The 19,653-nt window shown below is 36.5% G+C and overlaps 2 protein-coding genes across 5 annotated transcripts; one reads left to right on the plus strand and one right to left on the minus strand.

Annotated features, from left to right (window-relative positions):
• Window positions 1–413: 413 nt before the first annotated feature.
• Window positions 414–10,116, plus strand: LOC128671868 (organic cation transporter protein-like). 3 transcript variants are annotated; one of them, XM_053748687.2, is made up of 8 exons: window positions 414–853; window positions 5,066–5,267; window positions 6,099–6,199; window positions 6,584–6,738; window positions 6,884–7,213; window positions 7,442–7,756; window positions 8,783–8,958; window positions 9,492–10,116. In XM_053748687.2, exons 1-8 carry the CDS (start codon window positions 693–695, stop codon window positions 9,666–9,668), a joined length of 1,617 nt encoding a protein of 538 aa, XP_053604662.1. In that variant the 5' UTR covers window positions 414–692; the 3' UTR covers window positions 9,669–10,116. The 3 variants fall into 3 exon arrangements, with proteins under 3 accessions (XP_053604662.1, XP_053604663.1, XP_053604661.1); XM_053748688.2 differs by lacking the exon at window positions 9,492–10,116 and adding an exon at window positions 8,103–8,284 and having other exon boundaries at window positions 416–853; window positions 8,783–8,915; XM_053748686.2 differs by lacking the exon at window positions 8,783–8,958 and adding an exon at window positions 8,103–8,284 and having other exon boundaries at window positions 417–853.
• A 751-nt stretch (window positions 10,117–10,867) lies between these two features.
• Window positions 10,868–17,762, minus strand: LOC128671867 (solute carrier family 22 member 3-like). Of its 2 annotated transcripts, none has more exons than XM_053748683.1 (7): window positions 17,320–17,762; window positions 16,856–17,069; window positions 16,321–16,576; window positions 15,683–16,011; window positions 15,107–15,407; window positions 12,154–12,335; window positions 10,868–11,367 (listed from the first exon to the last, which is right to left on the minus strand). In XM_053748683.1, exons 1-7 carry the CDS (start codon window positions 17,682–17,684, stop codon window positions 11,200–11,202), a joined length of 1,815 nt encoding a protein of 604 aa, XP_053604658.1. In that variant the 5' UTR covers window positions 17,685–17,762; the 3' UTR covers window positions 10,868–11,199. The 2 variants fall into 2 exon arrangements, with proteins under 2 accessions (XP_053604658.1, XP_053604660.1); XM_053748685.2 differs by having other exon boundaries at window positions 15,107–15,404; window positions 17,320–17,761.
• Between the last annotated feature and the right edge of the window lie 1,891 nt (window positions 17,763–19,653).

The following is a 19,653-nucleotide window of genomic DNA, read 5'->3' on the forward strand; positions in this document are numbered from 1 at the left end:
ATATTTTATAACAAATACATATATATCTCTCCAAGACCCGGACCAATCAGAAAAAGATCATTCTCCATCATGACCAGACCGGGGATCGAACCCGGGACCCCTCGGGTCAGAGACAAGCACTTTACCACTGCGCCACCGAGGTCGACAGATGTAAATAAATGAAATCCCTGAAATGTTTAGACTCTTTTGTTGTTATGTTTTGTAACCTTATTTTCTTTCAACATCAATATGAAAAGAGATCGTTTTTCGACGGACCTTGATTACAGGCACAGAACGAAATTCAGGAACCAAAATTTCTTTTACATATATCAAGAACGTTACATACTCTAAATATGTCCGTAAGGATTTGATACTTATTATCTACCCTCACGTTCATTATTAAAAGGTCTATGCCTGCATCAAAAAGATACACTCAAACTTCATAGTGTGCAATCACGTTCAATCACTCAAACAAACCCTATACCGCGGGGGCTGTCAAGTCATTGTCAATTTACAGTCATTCTTTACCCGTGTTTACAATAGGTAGCCGAGATAATTTGGAGTTTACTTGTACAATCACCGATTATCTACGACACAAGCTTTACTTACAATATTTTCCATCCACAAGACTGCCTCGTTCAGAATGTCTTCGCGCGCGATACTGTGCTGACGCACGAATCATGCACTTGTAAAAGTTTTTAAAAAAATAAAAGATGCACAGTAAGGATAGCATAGACTTGGATGCTATCCTGTCCGAGCTGGGGCAGTTCGGCCGGTACCAGGTGCACATCTACTGCTACATCCTGGTGCCTATTCTGTTCAGCTCGATCTACAACGGACAGTACATATTTGCTGCAAGCGATTTGAACTACAGGTGAGTGAATGTTTACTAATGTACTTGTACACTAATAAATAAAAAAGGAAATTTAAGTTAATGCTATAAAGAAGAAGTGTTTGTAAGGGGGTGATCCTTGGAATTACTCATAGAAGGTAAAATTTTATTCTGTTGTCCAAATCAGACTGATTAAGCAACAGACATATTACAACAAACAACTAATTCTTAACGACTTATCGCAATTTACATTTATAGCAAATATATTTTAGGCAAATGTCTCGTTCATCGCCTTAAAATTTTAAGACTTTTAATTTTCTCTGTAAGTAAGGGATAAAGATGTGTTTGCATGTGTCTCATCCGTGTAAATATAACAGTGATATGCAAAACTATGAGCACATCTAGCGCCTGTTCATCTGATTGAGGATTGGGTTTAGTGATCGCGTTCCTATGTTTTCTCCTCTTCTTATTCGTTCGTCCGGTTTTCGGTGTCTCAATTTATTTCTTAGCATTTTTTGGCAAATTCGAGAAGCCAGGGTCATCAGTCGGTGAGCTGTGGAAAGAGATAGCAATGGAAGGAGCTCCATCGACATCAGCCTCGCTCTTAAATTTGATGAGGATTTTGACATTCCCACATAATTTTCTGGTTTACGTAGGACGTGGCGGTATCTTCAACTGAGTGCCTGCCTTCTCATTGTGTATCAACCTGCTGCGCTCAAAACAAGTCAACCGAAACGTCTGTATTTATCTCGTTATTTTTTTCACGAAACAATTACAGGCCGTAATTGCCCGAACGACAACAATAAAATGTTTTGCTGAGATCCATCATCCATTTATCTGTATAATTTACTTCTGGCGAAACTAAACAGTCAATTAATTAAATTTTATCTGTATTGGTCCAGTAGTTTTCATCCTACGGTTGCAGGCACGCCTAAAAGTATATAAGTAGACAATCACTCAATTACAAAACCCCAGAGAGAACTCATTTTTCTATGGATTAGATATTTACAAAATAATATTTGTTAATCTTAATTTGAGCACTCCAGCAAATGAGTCATCCGTTGTATACGACTTGGTACCAAACAGTCAACAGGGAAAAGATGACAATGTGATTTATATTCTGTGGCAGTAACCCGGAAAAGGGCACAACTCATCCAAATAATTGAAAGGAAATTTGAAGCAAAAAATATGTGTATTTTGAATTCGTTTTCCTTTGACCTTCTTTTCAACTTAGTATACTCCTATATGACTTGACCTTAATATACGTAGATCAACCGCCAAAATCGATATTAAAATCAAAAATCCATGATATTTTCTAATCTTTTTCTTTAATCTTATTTCTCTCGCTCTTTCTTTCTTCGCTCGGGTATAAGCAAAATAAATTGTACACATAGGACGTTCCTCAGGAATCACAATAGCTATTAAAAAAAACCGCATCAAAATCTGTTACGTAGTTTTAAAGATCGAACCATATACCTATTGTAGACAGCGGGAAGCGACTTTGTTTTTATATTACCTATGTAGTAATAGAGATGATAATTAATACTTACTTCTCCGATGAACCGATTGTCACGACATGAGACACACAGCAAAGTACCACCTCAGAAGAAACTAAGAGCTATGAAAAAACTTCTAGAAATTCTACTTACTTGTTCTATTTGGAATAAATAAAGCGGAAGTGCGGCGCTAGGTATATACTTGGCAGGACATAATCGGAGAGCATGCGGTGGAGACGAGCAGTCAATGGCGCGGAGGTCGACCTTAACCTTCGTCTATGTCTCGTCTAGGCGACAGGAAAACTGTGTCGTGAGCTGTTTCCTATATTTATCATTTCCACAATGTGGTACTTAGTATGTGTTATTGATACTTTTTTCCTTTATTATACCTGTTGTATTAGGGTTCCGTAGCCAAATGGTATAAAAAGGAATCCTTATAGATTTCACCATGCCTGTCTGTCTGTCCGTATGTATGTCACAGCCACTTTTTTCTGAAACTATAAGAACTATTATACTGTTGAAACTTGGTAAGTAGATGTATTCTGTACACCGCATTAAGATTTTATACAAAAATAAAAAAAAATACATTTTGGAGGCCCATACTTAGAACAGAATTCGTTTTTATCAAATCCATACGTATGGTGTATATTTTTTCTAAACTGACACTTCCAAAGTGGTAAAATGTGTGCCCCCCCCCCCTGTAACTTCTAAAATAAGAGAATGATAAAACTCAAAAAAATATATGATGTACATTACTATGTAAAATTGTTCCGCCGAAAATTTGTTTGAACGAGATCTAGTAAATAGTTTTTATTATACGTCATAAAAACATCTATTTATCTTTCATTCAATATACGCCAATATGTTATATCACTTGCTGCTACGGAACCCTTCATGGGCGAGTCCGACTCGCATTATTACTAGTGGCAGGTGTAAAAACTTAATAAATTATACACCTCAGGAACCACACTATCTATTGGTAACAACAGCATGAAGTCGTACAGTAGTTTTTAGTTTATCGCGAACAAATACTATGTTTTATAATATGTAAGGATAATTACTAGCTTTTATTATTTTATTAGTTTTAACTGTCCCGTCGGTTCATCTGTGCGTTTGCTCTCGTCCTGCAACCAATAGGTACTGTTTCATTTTCTTTATGATGCGGGGTCGGCCCCAAACGGGTGAAACTTTTTCACGCATTTCTATGCAACGATAAACCTTACCAAAAATTCTTATATCTAAACTTATCATAAATGCGAAAGTTTGTCACACTTTCACGGCTAAACCGCTGGACCAATATTGCTGAAATTTTGAACAGATATACCACGATAACCCGGGGTCAAACGTCAAACAAAAGCTACTGCAGGCAGTGGAGGATCAATTGGAATATTAAATGCTATGAGGTACCTATAGGTATGTCAGACGGATCGGCCAACGATCATAAATTCATTCAGTTTCGATTTCTAGCGATTTCTACTAAAACACGTGATTTAAAAACTGTGGTCAACACGTGTTTTCTACTTTATAATTATTAATTTTACATTTCCGTTATAGTTAATTTGTATAGACAGACAGTTGCCATATCACTTCACTTGTAGGTATATTATACGCAGAAGAATGCTATTCTATGGTCGCTTTAGCTCGTAGCTTTGGTAAATATAATTTAATTTAGAATATGACGTGAAAAAGTGCATGTGAAGGCCTAATTTCTGAATAAATGATTTTGATTTTTGATTTTATAGAAATACTTATCAGTAGATGAATATTAATTAGGTTTTTATAAAATGCCTTTTCTCTAAAACTTTAATAAATTCAAATAAAGTTTTTTCCTAAGGGTTCCTTGTTCGGAACGCTAAAATAATTAAAAAAAAATTATCATATAAATAAAAAGATTTAGTTGCCAAATCTATTTTGTGGAGATTTGACATGCGAGACAGGAATTGTCAGACTTTGACCAACTGCGTTTTTATGGGACAGGATCAACAGGATGAGCTTCGTTAGAGCTGCATTACGCCAGCTTAATGCCTGGATTATCCTTAATATATCTACACGATGTCTCTTGCGAAATTCTGTCTGATCCAGCGGTTACATTGATGTATCTGGTTGGACATTTTTATTCCAAGTTGTTCCTTCGCTAGTATTTACTTCAGATTGAAGCTGCGGAATCTGAAATCACAAAATATGTTTTATTGACTACACTGGCAACGTAACTAGATTTCAGTCCCGTGGAGATATCGTAATAAAAAGTCTTCTATGTCACTCACAACCCTATGACTCCCACGAATAATATACCTAGTTTCCTACTTCTAGTGAAAGATCGATTGAGTTCCGAAGATTACCCCCAAAACGTAGTACAAAACTTCGCCTTTATAATAATAGAGTAACTCCGAAGGGTAGATAGAACTTTTGAACTTAAAACTTCAAAAGATTTTGTGGAAGAAACATATAATTCGATATACTGTGAGTACGCTAGTGAATTAATAGTCAAGCGATTTCAACATTTGAAATATCGACATAACAGATAAAGAAAACACTAATTCCTACCAGATCACACTGGATATGTATAACGTTTTCTATTGCGCAGTTGATGTTGTATTTTGTTAGCCAATACCGGCGATAGATTGTGAGAAACAAGGTACATTAGTGGGTTGGTGACGATTATATATTATGATATTTTTACTATTTGGTGAGGACCAATACGACGCCACTATATACATCGGGTTCTTCAGTGCAAATGAATAGGTTTCCACTATTCCAGATGCGAAGTGCCCCAATGCGAGTCCAGCCCCCCAGAATACGAAACTAACGGCTGGGGCTTATGGGCCTTTCCCGAGTCTGGGGGGCGGTGCCAGAGACTACGGCCCATAGGCTCGAGCTGCTCCTCGCAGGACTTCCACTACAATGAGACTGAATCCTGCGACGCCTGGGTCTATGAGAACGACGACTCCATTGTCTCTGAGGTTTGTCTATTTTTGAAAAGATTTATGACCTTTTTTGATAAAATATCATTACCTAACTGCTGCGATAATCTATCTGAACTTTAACAAGTTAGCCCTATCCAACACCTAAGAAACAAAATAATAAAATTAAAGTCATAAAGTGAACTGACTACAAAACTTTCAACGTTACCTGGTATAGACGCATTAGCTGCAGAAGCTGCCTGTCTATTATACAATTAATAAACAATATATTTGATTAGCTTCCCTAAATCACAAGTTATACAATACCTTTGTAATTTGTATAATTGAACTGAGTATAGGTCTGTATACTTATGTTGATTAAATGATGGCTAAAATAGTTAGGCAATACGATGCTACCGTAGAAAGTGAACTCAATAAATTTGTGTGTGTTTTATAAGACCTTCGTCATGCAGACATTATATTTTTGACATATCTAGACATATGTCTACGTACATCGTAAAAATAATCATTATTTAGATATGGGTGTACAGTCATCCTCGTGTAAAGCCAACCTGCGTGGAGGCATTGAATCCGGCGGTAATAGCGGCGATTTTACAATCAATTTAGTGAGGTTGATGAACTAATTCTTCTTAACAAATATCATAATAACGATTATTTGCCAATTTTTTTTCTTGCGTTGGTTGGTTACCTTTCTGTGTCTAAGGAACAATGGCGTCAGGCAGGTGACCGGTTGTAAGATAGCCAAATCAACAAAATTTTAAGATTGTTGAATAAGATTTAGATTAAGATTATACGCTGGGGCCTGCGACCTATGCCATCGACACAATAATTGAATATTTAGTATACCTAGTTGCTCGTATTCATTTCCAGTTCGACTTGGCGTGCCAGAACTGGAAGCGCACGTTGGTGGGCACGATCCACAGCGTTGGCCTGTTTGCCGCGCTGCCCATCACCGCATACATTTCAGACACGTGAGTTAAGAAAATCTTCTTTTCTATAACGTAAACTAGATTTTTCCCGTAGCTCTGCTCTCCCACCAAGTTCAAGTAAAGATAATGTTAGGTTTAATGTTTGGGTTGTACCTATTTATATTTCGTTGCCAATTAATGTGATATTTTAAGTCGTTGCTGTGATTCTTCATAATTGTTTAGATCGATTTGTTCTTCACTATTACTTCCTAAATGATCATTTCCATTAATAGTCAGTCACATCCGACCTTACAACCAAAATTGTCACATTTAAGCTACTGCCGCATGACTAACACGCATGATCCCCACCCAACTTCTAGTTCTGTTGTAAGTATACCTGTTTTCTTACCATCTGGAGTTATCAGTCGTTCTTCACGTGGTTCACAGCTTCGGTCGGCGCACCGCGTTCATCTTGACAGCCGTGTCAGCCGGCGCGATGGGACTGATCCGCTCCTTCTCCCCCAACTACATCTTCTACCTCGTGTTTGAGTTCCTGGACGCCACGCTCGGCTCAGGCGTCTACAGCTCCGGGTTCATTCTCGGTAAGTTAAGTCTCTTTTTGTAATCATTTCTTCATACACAACATAATTCGTGTAATTCTGTGTTATATAACTTACAAATAGGAAAATAATTATATAGGTACTTTTGTACAAGCGACGTGTCCCAAAGCACTTGTTGTGTTTTCAGCTCTTGAAATGGTGGGCTTGAAGCGTCGTGTTCTCGGCGGCAATCTTATTTCGTGCACATTTGCTCTGGGGTCGGTGACCCTCGCAGCTATAGCGTGGGCGATTCCTCACTGGAGAACCTTGACCAGAGTCCTGTACGCGCCGTCGCTGCTGTTCATATTCTACTACTTCTTCCTCGAAGAGAGCGTGCGGTGGTTGCTGAGCAAAGGGAGGAAGGATGAAGCAGCTGGGATCATATTCAAGGCTGCTGAGATAAATAAGAAGAAACTTAAACCGGAATCGGTGAGGCAGCTGACAGAGGAGCCGAAGGAGGTGCCATCAATATTTAAAGGTGAAACCTTATAAATAGATAAATTGTTTTGTTCCATGAAAATATATTATTAAAATGATAATAACTAACAGGTAGTGTAATATTTTACAAGATTATGGTCTTGATCCCATCTCATATTCCACGGGAAATTAAAAACACCTTTTTGTTATAATAGGAACATTATCATCACACATCTGAATATGATAAATCTTAATTTAATAATAGTCGTTATTCTTTTTATAATTAAAGGCGCCATTCCTCCAAGGGACCAAAAGAAATCCATCACTAGGAAGATGTTCAAATCTAAGATCATGGTCTCTCGACTGTGCATCTGCTCCTTCTGGTGGATTACTGTGACGTTCATCTACTACGGACTGTCTATCAACTCGGTGTCCTTGGCCGGGAACCGCTACGTCAACTACATGCTCACATCGCTGGTGGAGATCCCTGGGTACTGCGTCAGCGTGTTGACCCTGGATCGCTTCGGAAGAAAAGCCACCATCATGACCGCGTTCTTTATTTGTGGGTCCTCTCTACTGTCTATGCCGTTCATATCGAGAGCCAGTAAGCATAAGATAATTTTAAAGAATTTATTATAAATAAAAATATCATAATAAAGTAAATGAATCATTATTAATGCAGTTAAATATTACGCTAGCATCACTAAGTATATAAAAATTTATTTTTATTCGTATTTATGTTTTTTTAATCCACTTTTTTATTAATTTAATTTTTGTATAATATTATTTAGTTTTCGAAATTCTAGTATATTAATAAGTACTAAACATTTTTAATTTTTGTAGAATATCGAAATCACATACAGTTATAGTTTCTTGAAGGATCTCAATAAATATATTATAATCTATTGATAGTAGTCTGTAGCATAGTGTAGCATAGTAACACATTACAGCTCTGCAATGGCTGGTGACGTCACTGTCGATGGTGGGCAAGCTTTGCATCAGCATGGCGTTCAGCAGCATCTACATCTACACCTCCGAGCTGTTCCCCACGGAGGCCAGACATCGGCTTTTGGGAATCTGCTCCATGTTCGGGAGAATCGGATCTATTGTAGCGCCACAGACGCCTCTTCTGGTTAGTATTTACCGCTTCGAACATTTTTATGTTAGAGTTTGCGAACTGATATTTATATGAAAAGATTCTTATTCTGATAGACCTTCAGCCCTCCTTGATGTCCTTCGTATTGCAGTTGTTGCTGGGTAGAGAAGTGTTTACTTACCATCTGGTGATCCGGTTGCTCGTTTTACATTAAAACTACCTATTACATTACAAAAATCTAAGTATATGTGCTAAGAAAGCATTAGCAAAACATAATTTGGTGCTAAAATTCAGACCAAGATTTAATATAAGAGATTTTAATATGTAGTGCTTTAATCCAGACACATGTATCAAACTGTACATTTTGATTGTACAACAACAGTTCAGGGCTAGGTTTAATAAAAATGGTATTTGTAAAATAAGAACACTTTCTGTGAAAATTAAATACGCATACATACAATATTTTCAAACTTTCCATTAAAACTTGGCACAGATTTATCCACTCTAGAAATAAGTACAGGTTTCCCTTTTTAGCGCAGGTAACATTGGGCTGCACCCTGATGTCCAAGCTCTGCATCAGCCAATGTTTCTCGTCGCTGTATGTGTTCACCATCGAGCTGTACCCCACAGTGGCGAGGCACGTCTCCATGGGCATCTGCTCGGCCATGGGCAGGTTCGGCGTGATCGCCGCAATGATGACCCCGCTCCTGGTCCGATATTGTACAAACTTACAGTAGAATCAGTAGAAGATACTTCAAATTTGTAGAAATATCACCTCCTGATCAAATGTCTCATCACTAATTCATCTCATCATGTAATCTGAGAGTATTTGGTAGTTTCGTTAAGTAGTGATTGTTGGGTCGGTATGTCACTTTAAGGGTAGGTGCAAGATATATTCTTTCATGGAATGCTCGCGAGAGACAGGTACTACTGCCTGGTCATGAGCAGCCCTGGCCAACATTTTATTATGTTATATTGTACGGCTGTGGTTTCTTCTCGTAATCAATGACTCATTTGCTCACTAGACCGGAGTGCGCAAAGTCTACTCGGGCTCATTAGTTGGCAGTTTCTAATGAAGTCATCATTTTTACATCAACAAAGGATTTAATAAGGAATAATGAGAGTTTTCGGATTGGTCACTGATGTGCATAGAAAAATGGACACCATGCGGATTATTGCGGACACAATTACATTATTCTTGGTTTACCAAGAATAATGTAATTGCTTGTTACATTTATTTCAGGCGGACTACATGGAGTCGCTGCCGTATCTGATCTTCGGCGTGATGGCCGGCGCGTCCGGCCTGCTGATGTTGCTGATGCCGGAGACGGTCAACTTGCGGCTGCCGGACACGGTCGCGCAGGCGGAGAGTATGGTCACGCGCCGGACCAAGCGACCGCCAGATATCATCGTGGACTAGACGATGCGCGTCGCTCACAGGTAGTCCTCAGTAATATAAAGCGGCGCAATGCGACGCGACCATAAAAAAAATATGGACATAATATACCTGTGTCCTGTTTAGACCATATAGGATACTTTATTATACATTTGATAATTTCGCGTCACGTCGCATCTCTTTGTCACAATGAGGAATGGAGATAGATAGGCGTGTTCAGTGTGTGAAAAAGAAAACTCGTATGTCACTTCTAATTTGCGGAAATTTTCTTTTAACATAACTAAGGCGCCGCTAAAGTGTATGCGTGTAATATTACTAACTCTAAAGGAATAATACCGATTGTGTATTTTAATAAGTAATTACGAAAATTGTGTAACTGCTTGTAAGCCAAATAACATACTTTAGGTACGCGCAAGAATTATTTTATTCACATCGAGATCATAGCATAGCTAGCTATATTTGATGATGTGCATCTGTAAATATCATCAATGAAAAAACATAGTAGACATTTTTAAATACTAGATACACACAGTACAAATGAACAGGGTAGTTTTGAAAATGCTCACTCGTTATTATTTGCTCATGCTTATTCAATGTTATCATAATGTGAATGATTTTAATCGTCTAGAATCTAATACCTAGTTTAGGTGATAAAATTAATTGTTAATCGAAAAGGTTTTACCTAGTCATTTCAAATAATATTCTGGAAGACATTTTATTTTACTTTGAACATCAGTTCTGATCTAATTAAAAAAAGAAATTACTTGTCAATATATTTTAACAGTTTTTTTACATGTAATTTTGATGATCTTCGTATTACAACAAAAGTATGGTCAAATGACATCAATTTTGGTTTTGCAAATACTTACGTATTTTTGTCATGCTTCATCATTTCAATAATAATATAAAACATTTTCATAATCTACTTACTTACAGTTTATACTTATTATGAAAATTGTTTGCAATAAAAATAGACTTCAATAAAATTAGTGTATTAAATATTTAATTTGTAAGTCTTGTTGTGTTTTGTATGTTGTATAAATTCAATTAATTATTTTGAATTTCGTATATTTATGAATTAAATATGTACAATTGTTTTGATATTAATTATAAGGTTTCATTTTTATCGTTTGATATTTTGTCGTTTTACTTTTCCTGATCCCGGCAGGTAGGCTGTAGGGTAGGTGAAATTAAATATATGCTTCTAAATAATACGTACCAGAGAAAGTTGATATAAAATATAATTTAAAAAAACTTAATATTATTGTAAACAAATATAAATAAATCAATAAGTTAGGTAGGTCGTTTTGCACATTTTATATATTTAAGTACCTACTTGATATCTGTAGCATTTCTCTTACATAATTTCATCTGTGCACATTCCATTATAATAAAATTCTAAACTCCCGTTGGAATTTAAAATATTATGTAAAATGTGGAAACAGACTTTTCATTATGTGCAATTAATATTTTGCATCGTTTCTAATATAATTTATGTCACGCGTCGAAGCATCCGCGACATTGATAAATAGTTGTTACAAAACTAAAGCGAGTATCACGTGGTCTGTCTGACCTTGGACTCGGGCCGGCCGATGGCCTCAGCTTCGGCCAGCGTGTCCGGCATCCTCGTGCCCAGCGTCTCCGGCTGGGTCAACACCAGCGCTCCAGACAGCAGCCCCATGGCCCCGAACATCATGGTCGGTATGCCGCTCCAGTACGTCGCCTGGAAGATTCACACGCTCTTTAAATCTTGACCCTTGAATTTGTATTATATTTAGATATTGCGTAAAGAATACTTGCTTCCAGTAAAAAAATATAAAGTTTTATAAATGTAATTTTGGACACAAGCTTTTATCGTTGTCGGGGAAATCTTATTGCATTTGATACGTGACTAAAAAGCATGTTCTTACAGTAAACTGTTGAGTTCCCTCATCCAGAACCGTTCCTGGGTGCACCATCAGCTCATGCTTATTATAATAATGCCTCATGTATAATCATGTACATCATGAGTACAAAATTTCACTCAATCGGTTGAAGATAAATTGCTACAAAATTAAAGTTACACGAATCTACCCCACCATACATACATACACACTTACATACATTGCAAGGTAGATAAAAGCTTGTAATAAAAAAGGAAATTAAAATACAATGCGGGCGATCTGCTGGTGCGCAGGTCAGGGGCTAGTGATCATAGTACTATTTAAAGCTCCTGTCTTTATACTTTTATTATTGTATTTAAACTTGATGCACAAAATACAATTAGTAAAAGTACGGACTTAATCCTAAAAGCATTATCTAATAGTCAACCGTTGTCATACAGATAGTGATAAGCAGGTGCACTGCCACGACTGGCCAAGTTGCTCATGTTGTCAAAGAGTGCGTGTCCCAATGCAAGTAGGTACATTTTGTAGGACACATTTCTGTGTTTAATAAAATTTCCTAATATCTTGTTGAAAATTTTGAAGATAAATCAAGGGTCAAGGTATTTTGAAGAATAAGTACTTACAAGCACAGGAGTGAGCGGCGCAGTGATGGAGCCAATCCTGCCGATCATAGAGGAGAAGGCGAGAAGCGTGTGTCGGAACTGAGTGGGGTACAGCTCCGACGTGAACAGGTACAGCGACGTGAACACCACGGAGATCCCGAACTTGCCCAGCAGGAAGACGATCAGGCTCAGGGTGGGCAGGGCTGGAAGTAAGGATCAAAAGATGAACGAGTATTACTGGTTAAATTAGTAATACTAAAATGAATTAATTTTAACTATGTCTAGGTGTTAGGGTAAATTGATTCTAACCGTGGCACTACAGCAGCGCTATCGGTGTGCCCCCGTACCTGACTGGTAACAGCACTCGCAAAGACTTGCTGACTCGAAATGCTATTTATGTATTTATTTGTTTTATTATTTCAGGAAATACAAATTACAAACCTTCAGAAATAAAACTGAAATCCTTGAAATAACTAATTTGGAGTTTGGAGAGAAGGAAACATTTATTGCTCCAACATTGATAAAGTCAAAAGAGTTGTGTGCCTTTATGGCTGATTTAATTCGTCCTAGGTCTGGACTGGAGTAAAGTATATATCTAGGACTGGACTGGAGTATTAACGGTACCTATTCCTTAAAAAACCTTAACTTGCAAAACATTAAGAAAATGATGGGTGGCACTTGTTTGGGTGGGTATAGTGTATATAATATAAAGTAATTGCTAAATTACTTTATTTATATCCGTCAGTTTTAAGTACATTTGGACCAAATCATTTCTAATAAGTACCCACTATACCCACCCAAACAGTGCCACCCAACACTTTGTTAATATTTTGCAAGTTAAGGTTTTTTAAGGAATAGGTATATACTAGCATACATAATACGCAAATTATTTATTAGCAAATATGTACGTATATTCGTCATTGTTAAGTATAGTTGTCGCAATCTTTTCATTAACTATCTTACATATTAAAGTCCGCTGCCGCGTCTGCTTGCGATAAACTCAAACACTACTGCACGGATTCTCATACGGTTCTCACCAATAGATTATGCGATTCCTAAGGAAGGTTTACATTTAATTTATTATGTTCTTATCCGAGCGAAGCCGGGATAGGCCGCTAGTAGATAACAAAATATTGCGACTACACTTATTAAAATATTTTGATTAGATACATATTAAATTATTTTATGACTTATTGATAAATAATATATATCTATGTAAAGGGGGTTTGAAGATTTTACTATGGAGCGTGGCATACCTACTGCCGCCATTTTGATTTTTTTTCAAAATCGCGGCCAGCCATGAAACCTTTATAAATCGATAGCTGACATTAATGCCAACAAAAAATATTAATTCAATGACCCTCATAAAGTGTCAGGTTTCCGAGAAAATAACCGTCAAAGTTGATCACGTGATTTCTATTTTTTTTTTAATAGCGACTATAAACCCATCTATTTGGTATAACAATGTGTAAACATACACAAAATATTCTAATAGGTATAGATAATATTAATAATAAAACATAGATAACTATGCCTCATGATATTTCTACATGTTGCGGCTACTATGTACTTAATAAGAATATTTCATACTACGACAAAAAAGTCAATGGAGACGTACTGTTCATTAGGTATTGTTTTAGGTGTTATATATAACAAGAAAATAGATTATATATTGTATTATTCTAATGTGCAAGCGAGACACACTACAAGCGGGGGTGGGGGGAGTGTGGCGGAGGAAGTAATTAACTATTACTTGTTTTATGTGTATAAGAAAGTCAAAAAGTGTTTTTTGTATTGATGTTATGAATGTGATTTTTGTGTTTGTAGTCTCAAAAGTGTTTAAATTGTGTATACTAAAAGCATGATGCCTTAAATTGTTTATCGGGCAATAAAAATACTGTTCCGAAACTGTACTTCTAATTGTTTTCCCTTTTGTGCCAATGTAAAAAGAAATCCAGGTTTATATAACTATTTTCGCAAAGAGAAATTGTAGTAAGTAGGTAACCATAAAACTATGCCACAATATAAACGTAAAGAGAATTTTTAATTTTATGATTATTCCTATCTTGTGTTATGTAGTAAATGGTTTTACAGAGGTACCTATTACTTTCATTTACCCTATAATATCAAATGTCATATTAAATCTAATGACGATACTGCACTCACACATAGATGGTCACAAAATATGTTATTAAGTTGAAAAATATATCCAGATACAATGCAACATACATATTTGTTCTAAAAGTTTTTTTTTTAACATCTTTATTCATCAGAACACATACCCTTGCTTATAATTATGGATGTCACGTGATCAACTTTGACGGTTATTATCTCAGAAACCTGACACTTTACGAGGGTCATTGTTTTAATATTTTTTGTTGGTATTTATCTCAGCTATCGATTTATATACGTTTTATGGCTGGCCGCGATTTTGAAAAAAAATCAAAATGGCGGCAGTAGGTATGCCACAAATCTTCAAACCCCTTTTATGTTAAATTGTACTATCGATTGATAATAAAGATAACGATGTTGCTGTTATCAAAAATCGATTAATCTTTCATAAATTAGTTTACGTTTCGGTAGGTTCAGATTAGCACATTCAAATTATAGGTATATAATTTATTTTTGTTTACAAACTAGGTACTTTCAAAAATTTTGTGAGACATCGATCAGATGTCTGTTATTTTAGGGTTTTCAGTCATTTTGAATTATTTATTTTTTTCATTATTCTATAATCTACTTATTACAGTGGTCATAAGCGTGGCTACGAAAATAATTTCGACTGGACAAGAAAGAAGCTACGCGTTACTAAGATTTCTATTACATGAAATAAACTTCACACAACAAAATCCCATAAATCAAACAAATCTATACATAAAAGATGAAATCAAAATATAAAATTTTATATCACGTACGCACGCACACACCTACCATATTGCGATCTCGAAAAAATTATTAAAGAAAATGTACTTACTGTCTGGGATAAATGAGAAGGCGATATTGCAGGCGGCACTGAGGAAGAAGCCAATAGACAAGGTAGTCTTCCTCCCGATACAGTCAAGGATAAGAACTGCGGTGAAAAATCCGGGGATCTCGATGGCACAGGTGAGGATGTAGTTGAGGTACATGTTAGTGGCGGAGAGGCTGGTGGAGTTGATGGAGAGGCCGTAGTACACGAAAGTGGTGGTGACCCACCAGATGGGCGTGGTGCACACGCGGCGGAGCAGCACCGGAGAACGTACGATTGTGGAGAAGAGACCTGGAGCTGGGGCCTGCTGATAGAAATTTGAATATATAATGTTGGCTGTTGTCTACAGCTCTACCTGTATCTAGTAGCTTTTGGCCTCAGGTCTTAAATGTCTATCCACATTGAAATCTACTTAACCGTTTAGCCGTAAAAGTGTGACAACAGATATGTAGTCAGACTTTCGCATTTATAATATTAGAACTAAATGTCAACATTACTAATAATCGCTTGATGTAAGTGCTATTAAATATTTGTATTCACTGGCATTAAAAGTAAATAGTTGCCTTAAAAAAAATCACTTACATCATCAACAGTGACTGACGGCGGAGGAGGGTTCATCAAAGCGTGCATAGACTTCTCGCTGATGGTCTTCTTGTTCACTTTGGCTACTTTCTCCAAGACAGCTCTCGCTTCGGTGAACTTCTTCTTGGATAGTAGCCACCTTACACTCTCATTCAGGACCCAGTAATAAATGATGATAAGGAAGCAAGGAATGTGGAGAGTCATGATCATGTAACGCCACGGCTGCACGAGCCATGCCACGGAGCCCAATACGATTTGCCCAACCGCAAATAAGGATGAACATGTTGCACTAGTTACCACACGGTACTTGGGGCCGACCAGTTCTGTCACTGAAAATGAAAAAGATAAAATAAAAGTTAATCTAAAAAAGTATTTATATATATTGTTCTAATAAAAATAATTGTCCTTTTGTCACCCCACATGATAGAAACGTGGAAGGTGATTCCATTTTAGAATAGGACCAATCTTTATCCTTCCGTAGATGTCGAATAAAGGGACACATTAACTAAGTCAGCTTATAGGCAACACTAACATTCCTAAAGAACGTTGACGTCAATGGTTATAGTTATAGGTAAATTTTTACCCTGACCGTGCTGACGGAACATGCTGATATGAGAGAGTGTACTACTGATACTTACATATAATATAAGATGAACTGAAGGTTCCGGCTCCGAGAGTAGTCTGTAGGATCTGCAAGGCGAGGTACATGGGGTAGTTGACAGAGAAGGCTCGGATGAGGCCAATGAGGCCGAGGTTGAACACGCTGATTATGAGCGCGACTCGACGACCGAAACGATCGGAGACAAAGCCAGTGATCGGTAGTACAAGGAGGGTTCCTACGCTGTTGAGGGTGCCGGCAAGTGCACGTAGCCAATCTTCACAGCCAAGGTCGAACTATAAGAAAACATATTGAATTAATTACAATTAATAGTATTCGGTTTAGTAAACTTCATTCTTAAGAGAAACATGAACAAAATAATATAACACTTTTTAATGATTGACCATCATCATCATCTCAGCCACAAGAAGTCCACTGATGAACATAAGCCTCTCCCAAAAACTAATATTGCGAAATAAATTAAATTTAAGTAAACATTGGCTAGATCACGCAAATTAAAAAAATATTTAAAACATACTGTATTTATTTTTAAGTATAATAAGCGCTTTCCTTACATCATAAACAACAGAGTTAGTCCTCTCGTAGACGAAACCATCGCAATCGATCAGGTCGGTTTGGTGGAACAGTGTGCTGGGGCAAGTGGCCAGGGTACCGTTGGCCAGCGGCGAGTAGCGCCTGCAGCTCTCGTCCTCGGGGAAGGCAGGCAGCAGGCTGGGAGTGTCGAATACGGCGTTCTCGCTCGTCTCCCCGCATTCATGAATTAGACATCTGAAATGTGAACTAACTGATTTAGAAAATAATATTGAGATGAAAACAATTCTGGAATCGAACTAGAATTGAACCCACGCAGCAATAATTAGTAAAAAATGCATATGTGATATGTCTTACGAAACCATTTAAATATGAAAAAATATTTTTATAATGATAAAGATAAATTGTACTACAATACTTAATAATAATTTTTGAGAGTTACTTGAAAATTGATAGAATAATTTTACTAGACAACTTCTAAACTTACCTATGTGGAATAGCAGCAGCGGAGAAGATATACTCGCTCATGAAAGCCGACATGATGATAGGGACGGCGACCAACAGCATGCTTATGAACTGGAATTTCCCGAATTGTCCTAGCTCGTTGATCAGGATGTCGTCCAAATCAATGGGCTTCTCCAAAATGCTGCCTTTCCTACTCATCCTGGGTCCTGGCATACTACCCTTCCTGTCTCCAGATCCATTAGGTAAACTATTGACGACTATGCTAACTTTTCTATCTTGTATAACACTATTCTTCTTTATATTTTCTTCAGGTGTTTCGTGATTGGCACTATATTCTGGGACAATGTCATCTTGGGAGAAACCCGTATTCGTGTTACCTTCTGCCATTTTTTTATATGGACGTGGGCGCAGCCTTGCCAGCTGCAGGTCCTGACTTCAAATGGCTCATTACACAAATCAGATAATATACCAATTGGTCAAACAGATGATGTTAATGAGGATTACCTACTTTGATAGTTATCTCTTAGTAATATATAACGTCATATTGCGTACCAAAATCGATTAGATAAATAAAAAACTTATGATGAAAACAAGATAAGCTATTGGCAATACTCACAACACTGAGATATACAAAGTTATCCATTGAAATTTCCAAGGAAATTTTAATTATCTATTCATCCTATTTTATCAACTAATACTAGGTAAATATTCGCTGATATAAAATATCTTCTAAGACATATGCATGTTAGTCTTGTCAATAACTACCGTGATGTGGCGCGACGACTACGATTACACAGCACATGCACAGGACCAATGTTCACAATATGCTAAAAACATAATACAGAAGATAGTCAATGCTTTTTCTTATTATTACAGGCCAATAGGTACTTACCTCTTTTTATCCATTTTTCTATCGCGCGTCTACCGTTTTCAATACAAAAATAAGTAGCGCTTAGTGTCCTGTTTGTAAGTTTTATATTTGAACTGCTGTTGTGTACATAAATTAATAAACAAATAAATAAATATTTCTGGAATTGAAATTTTTTGACTGTCGAATGTTCAGGCGAATTCATCGGCCTCATAAGGACTTATTTTAGGGATCCTCTGAGGCTAAAATTACTTGTTTGAACTTATAAGTGAAAGTACGTAATCGAAGTCGAACAAAAACCGACCTGAAAAATTGTATGAAAATCCATTGTTTCCTTAAAGAATTTGTTAATAAATTGATTAGATATTATTTATTATAAATGATAAACTGGTCGAAATAAATGTGAACCTGCTGCATACAACCGTTACATGACTGCAATAAGTATTCTTTTTTGAAAAAGTTATAAATGCAGACTGGCCGAAAATATAAGAAAATATAAGCACTACGTATCACTTGGAAGAAAGTACGATTCCACAACTCGTGTGTTTGCGACTATCGACTAATGTTTCGGGTCTCAACATAACCTCTCGTTAGAATCTGTGACTTTCATTTCTCGGTAAACAATGTGCGTATGTATGTATACGTGTAAGTATGTCTAGCATGTACTATATATTATAATCGTAGCTTACAAAATACAATTCGATTATATCAGGCATAACTAAAATTCTTAACATTATATTATGTTTATTCAAGTACCAATGTTTACAGTTCTTTATTTGTTGAAACTACTTAATGTTTATGAAATGCCGTGTGTAAATGCACCTATTTATTTTTCGTTCAAGTGTACTTACGTTCCGCATTATTTAGGTAGTGATTAACAATGAGACTGATGTTCTTTAACTTCTTCTAATATTTGATTCGAGTCTTCAACTGAAAAACTGTGGTGTTCAGTGAAAACGACCAATTGATTCAGATTTACTACTGAGTCAAAGGTACACAGATCTGGGGATTACATGGGATTTGAATCTGTGTCCTTAAGACATACTTAAACATCCATAAATTCATTAAACATGCATAAAAAGTTTTAAAATCCCGAGGCTTTATAGCTGCTGAATGAAGCACGTTTATCTTTATATACTTACCTACTGAGATATAAAATTATCAAATGTTATCATTATCATTATATATTGCTTTGGCACGTGAATTTTATTCCACCTGCAACATACGTACATAATTAGTTATCACCTATTTAAATTTAACCTTGTCATACATTTTCACAGTTAGGATTAGGTGTCATCTTTAAATATTATCTATTGATGAAATAAATAGGTAAAAACAATTATGCTTTCTGGAAGAACAGCTAAATGTGGTCAAGAGTTGCTTGTAGCGACTCTGTAGCATAGTTAGTTATTCGTATGGTTGAATAATAGAAAATGCAAAATGTACCTTCCAATGAAATCTGAACAAACAAACCCTATTGTAAAAACA

This window comes from Plodia interpunctella, chromosome 8, assembly GCF_027563975.2.
Source record: "Plodia interpunctella isolate USDA-ARS_2022_Savannah chromosome 8, ilPloInte3.2, whole genome shotgun sequence".
NCBI classification, from domain to species: domain Eukaryota; kingdom Metazoa; phylum Arthropoda; class Insecta; order Lepidoptera; family Pyralidae; genus Plodia; species Plodia interpunctella.

Excerpts from the sequence above, each read along its gene's own strand:
- LOC128671868 (XM_053748686.2), top strand. The coding sequence starts at position 693 with ATGCACAGTAAGGATAGCATAGACTTGGATGCTATCCTGTCCGAGCTG. Across the intron at positions 854-5,065 it reads GCAAGCGATTTGAACTACAG|ATGCGAAGTGCCCCAATGCG; the intron begins GTGAGTGAATGT and ends CCACTATTCCAG. Across the intron at positions 5,268-6,098 it reads ACGACTCCATTGTCTCTGAG|TTCGACTTGGCGTGCCAGAA; the intron begins GTTTGTCTATTT and ends ATTCATTTCCAG.
- LOC128671867 (XM_053748683.1), bottom strand. The coding sequence starts at position 17,684 with ATGGCAGAAGGTAACACGAATACGGGTTTCTCCCAAGATGACATTGTC. Across the intron at positions 12,336-15,106 it reads CTTCTCATTTATCCCAGACA|CCCTGCCCACCCTGAGCCTG; the intron begins GTAAGTACATTT and ends CCTTACTTCCAG. Across the intron at positions 11,368-12,153 it reads CGCCGCTCACTCCTGTGCTT|GCGACGTACTGGAGCGGCAT; the intron begins GTAAGTACTTAT and ends TGAATCTTCCAG.